The 5,000-nt window shown below is 44.0% G+C and overlaps 1 protein-coding gene across 6 annotated transcripts in view; it reads right to left on the bottom strand.

Annotated features, from left to right (window-relative positions):
* LOC146519335 (serine/threonine-protein kinase WNK4-like) overlaps window positions 1-5,000 on the bottom strand; it is a 30,643-nt gene that overhangs the window by 19,173 nt on the left and 6,470 nt on the right. For 4 of the 6 annotated variants that reach the window (XM_085156440.1, XM_085156441.1, XM_085156445.1 and 1 more), the window contains exons 3-8: window positions 3,754-3,926; window positions 808-1,028; window positions 574-731; window positions 407-495; window positions 104-323; window positions 1-24 (exon numbers count right to left, since the gene is read on the bottom strand). The exon at window positions 1-24 is cut by the window's left edge and continues 189 nt beyond it. In XM_085156440.1, coding sequence (XP_085012566.1) covers window positions 1-24; window positions 104-323; window positions 407-495; window positions 574-731; window positions 808-1,028; window positions 3,754-3,926 — 885 coding nt within the window. Of the gene's footprint in view, window positions 25-103; window positions 324-406; window positions 496-573; window positions 732-807; window positions 1,029-3,753 lie in introns of all 6 variants that reach the window. The other 2 variants (XM_085156443.1, XM_085156444.1) reach the window with 2 other exon arrangements.

Here is a 5,000-nt window from a genome sequence, read left to right as displayed (position 1 = left end):
TTCGCACACGAACCCCAGCACCACCTGTGACACAGAGACACAGGTAAGACCACCTGCCAACCGTTGCCATGGCGTGATGCCACCTGTGCGGCGGTGCGGGTACCATCTCCTGAGCCACCTCCTCGGGGACGTCCTTGTACAGCTCGAACACGAACTCTATGGCGTCATGGTCTTTATATTTGCCACGAAGCTTCTTGTTGTCGTCCATCCGCAGCCAGAGTTTCAGCGACGTCCTCGAACCATCGTCTTCTTCTGCCAGTTCCACGTGGACGCCCAGCTTCTCCTGGAAGAACCGGTGATCCAGCAGGTCCTGAACTGTGAACCTGAAGGCCAGAAAGACAAACAAAAACTGAGTTTTCCTGCTGTTACCACAGGCAGTGAACTGCCCACGAACTCGTGGCGTTACCTCTCGCTGCTCTTGGTGCGGATGCAGCCCTCAACGATCTCCCTCAGCTCTGGGATGGTCACTTTGGAAAAACTCTCTGGTTTGATTCCCTGAGAGACAAACAGGAAGTCAAAAATCTGGGCATGAGGACATGAAGTAAAACGCACTAAGCGAGGGCGGGGCCTTACACTGGTGACCTTGCGGTAGATCTGGCCAGCGTTCTGACACTCAGAGTATGGATACTCGGAGGTCGCCATCTCCAGGATGCACATGCCGAAGGCGTAAATGTCCACAGCCTCGTCGTACTTCTCCTCATACATCTCTGGAGCCATGAACTCTGGAGTTCCTGAATGCACCACCAGAAAAACCATGAAGCAGCTTTTTGGGACTTTCTGAGGTCATTGAGGGCCACTGTCTCTTACCAATCACACTCTTAGCGAACGAGGCCTTCTTGAGCGTGGCGAGGCCCAGATCTCCGATCTTGACGGAGGCCGTGGGCCCGGTGATGAAGATGTTGTCACACTTGAGGTCTCGGTGAATGATCGGGGGGCAGCGTGAGTGCAGGAAGTGAAGCCCCTTTAGGATCTGGAGGCTCCAACGCTGCAGCAGCTTCAGTTTCATCTGCCGGAACCTGCGCAGGTACCTGGACGAGTTTAAAGAACGACGAGATCCAAGAAGTCAAATTAGAATCAATAAATAATTAGAATAATAACTTTATCTAAATAGCACTTTTCAAAACACGGGGTTACAAAGTGGACACTGATGATAAGTGTACATGTTAAAACTTACAGACATTCATTCAACGCGTGGTTTCAAACTGCGTCAACAAATGAAGGCGAATGAATTAAGGAAACGCTAACCTATAAAAATGAGTTTTCAGCATTCACTAAAACACAAAACAGAGTCAGCCAACCTGATAGTCTGAGGAAGGCACAGCTTGGGTGCTACAGCCTACAAACTGCAATCATCTCTGGTTTTAAAATCAGAGGGAGGACAGTCAGAAGGCCCTGATTGGACGATCGGAGAGGCGGGCTGATCAGGTGTTAGAAGCTCAGCTCAATAAGCAGGGCCTGTCCAGGTAGAGCCTTATATGTCAATAACAGAATCTTAAATCTGAATTATACTGGGAGCCAGTGAACAGAGGCAGGGATTGGTGTGATAGCTGGTTTTCTGCTTTCTGATTGGAGATGAGCTATGGAGAGACGCGCGTGAAAGACACAGTGATCAAGATGTATACTAAAAGTTCAAGATGACTGACTGGCAGTAAAGGTTTGATTGTCACAATATTTCTCAGATGAAGGAAACAATACTGGCTAACCTTTGAGAGATTCAAAATTCAGGCGGTAATCAAAAGCGATAAAAAGCAGATGATTTGATGTTATTGGCGAGGGGCCAATGTACTGATAAACGTCCTTAGAGAAACTGTCTGGGCCGAGCAGAACCTCCATTTTACCAGAATTGAGATGGAGGAAGTTAGACCACATGCAACTAATAATGGCAGAGAAACACTGAAGCAGGAGAGGCTGTAGAGATATTACTGTGTGTCATCTGCATAGCAGTGGTAGGAGATCCCATTAAAACCACTGATTAGTTGACCCAGAGGTAACATAGACAAAGACAACAGAACTGGTCCAAGGACGGAGCCCTGGGAGACTCCACTGGTGCAGACGACGACACTGGTTAATATGAATTCTGAGGAATCTGAAAAGTATAAAGAAACCCATCTGAGACCAGTACCAGCGATGCCGACCCAACAATCTCAACGAGCTGACAAGAAACAGGAAGTTAGGAAATTGTTTAAAAGAGTGGAGGAGGTTTTAATGTAATCTGGAGCACAGCCAGATGTAAGGGACTGACTGACAACAGAGAGAGGCCAGGGGGAGGTGCACATGTGTGAGGCTATATCCAAAAGATCTGTTGGAGAAGTGCTTTGACCTCGGACAACACAACTGGGTAAAACTCTTGGGGTGGTTGAAGAGGCACGGACTGGGTGTGGCCTGATATTTTGATCTTGCAGGTGAAGAAACATTTTCCCAGTTATTAGCAGACACTGGAGTAACAGCAGACTGAAGAGGTTAGGATGTTTGCTGATGGTGTCAAATAACAACATCGGATTAATCCGATCCCCATGTAAAAAATCTTGGTTTCATTTTTGATTCCACTCTCAAGCTGGACAAGCAAATAAATTCAGTTGTTCGTGGCAGTTTCTTCCAACTCAGGAGCGTTTCTAAACTCAAAAATATCCTGTCATCTAAAGACCTGGAAACTGTTATCCAAGCTTTCATATCGTCACGTCTTGACTATTGTAACTCTCTCTATTTAGGCATTTGTCACTCAAGCCTGTCACGCCTGCAACTTGTTCAAAATGCAGCCGCAAGGCTCCTGACGGGGACTAGAAAGAGAGAGAATATTACCCCGGTACTCGCATCTCTACATTGGCTACCAGTTAAACATAGAATTGATTTTAAGGTTTTATTATTTGTTTTTAAAGCTCTCCATGGTTTGGCTCCAGGTTACATTTCAGATCTTCTTAGCCTGCACTTACCCACTCGATCTCTGCGCTCCTCCAGTCAGATGCTGCTATCAGTTCCACGCTCCCAGCTCAAATCTAGAGATGACAGCTTTCTCCATTGCCGCCCCGAGACTCTGGAATAGTCTCCCCCCTTCATAAAATTCTCTTCATCCTTGGAAGTCTTTAAATCGAATCTCAAGACCTACTTATTTTCCAGGGCTTTCGGATCTCTTTGATATTACATGTCTTACAATTATTTTTTTTTAAAAAATGTTTTGTTTCTATTTTAATTCTTTTATTATATTATCCCTCTGTTCAGCACTTTGGCCGACACTTGATGTCTTTTAAATGTGCTATATAAATTAAAAAGAAAGAAAAAGAAAAAAAAAGAAATCTTTGTTATCGTTACTCTAGTAAAATAAGATGTTGGATGAGTGTGACTAATAACTCCTTCATATGGAGATAGGAAGTCTTGTTCCATCTACCTCCAGGTTTTCTGCACCCTCTTCTTTGGTGGTGGATATGATCACTAATCCAGGGGAAGAACTGGTAACTGGGACTAATCTGACTTTAAATCTGCAACACGATCCACAATTTACCAGCATGTATTATTTAACCAGTAAACTGAGTGAATGGTAAATGGCCTGTATCTGTATAGCGCTTTACACATCCACACATTCACACACTGGTGATGGCAGCTATGTTGTAGCCACACCCACCCTGGGGCGCACTGACAGAGTCACTGATATCTGAAAAATTAGTTGTTGATGTACTACGGTGAGAATCAGCATCAAGTTCCCAAATACAGAGTGTTGAGGAACTAAAGAAGAACCAAATGTTCTGGTTCTGGACTCACATCTTGAGGGTCCCGGACGTCATGAGCTCCGTCACCAGGATGGTGCATTTGTGTCCCTTCAGCGTCGACTTCCAAGAGTCGTAGAATCGGACGATGTTGGGATGCTGCAGAGCTTTCAGCATCTCCACCTCCTCGTTGAAGCGCTGACGCTCGGCCTTGTTCAGACGGTGAGTCTGTCACGACACGAACACACGAACATTTCCAATCATTCGCTCATCCGTGAATTCAGATCGGCAATGAGGCGGCTCTGACACAGCTTCGCTGTGAAGGACGCTGAGCCCTCGTACACTAACAGATCTGCTGACAGGACAACATACGCTTCTCACATCACTGCAGAGCACGATGGGAAACCAGCACCAAACACACACACGCGTACGAGGCGTTTCTTTGGTGTATTTTTAGTTTTTCTGGTTCACACACACTGTGGCACCAGTCTAACCATTAAACAGACAAATCGCACCAAGACATACAATTCAAATCAAATCACATATTTAAAAAAATATGAAAATCGAAAAACATGAAAGTCAAATAAATTATTTCAGATCCTGAAAAGCAGTAAACTAAAAATACAATATTACAACAAAATAAATAAACGGGACAAGAATACATTTAAAAGGAATAAACTCACAATGAATAAATAAAGTAATTAAAATAATAAAAAATACAGTTAAAAATATAAAACAAAATGAATGATACAGGAACAATAAAAGTCACAAGATTTAATTAAACATTTAAAAATAAAATAAACGAAATATTTAATGAAATAAAAAGTAAAGAACATGTAAATGCTGATTTTAAACTTCTTGTTTAGACGAGCTGGAGGTTACACGCGTAACCCTGGCTCTGCGTCACAATCAATCTACTCACCACGATTTTCACAATAAAAGCATGAAAATAAAGGACCACTAAAAAAATGTTGTTTTATTTGTGTGTGATCTCAGAAGCTGACCAATCACAGGTGAGCACGAAGGCCAGGTGAGAGTGCCTGTAATAACGACCATAAACACAAAGCAGGAAGTTCAGCACAGAGTTGATCTTTGACCTCTTTGCCCTGTGTGTGTGTGTGAGTGTTATCAACAGCCAGCAGCTGTCCGTCCAATCAGATACTGTGTACGGTACAACAAAGCGCTGAGTCACTGTTAACCCTTTATCACACACGTGCTGGTCTATGTGTCCTTGAGAGGACCCGTGTGTTTTTCACTCTATTAAAGATGAGACGAGAGGACGAAGGACGAGGAAGACGATGG

The sequence above is a fragment of the Neolamprologus multifasciatus genome, chromosome 4 (assembly GCF_963576455.1).
Source record: "Neolamprologus multifasciatus chromosome 4, fNeoMul1.2, whole genome shotgun sequence".
NCBI classification, from domain to species: Eukaryota; Metazoa; Chordata; class Actinopteri; order Cichliformes; family Cichlidae; genus Neolamprologus; species Neolamprologus multifasciatus.
Note: the sequence above shows the minus strand (reverse complement) of the source record. Positions and strands in the feature narration are given on the sequence as shown.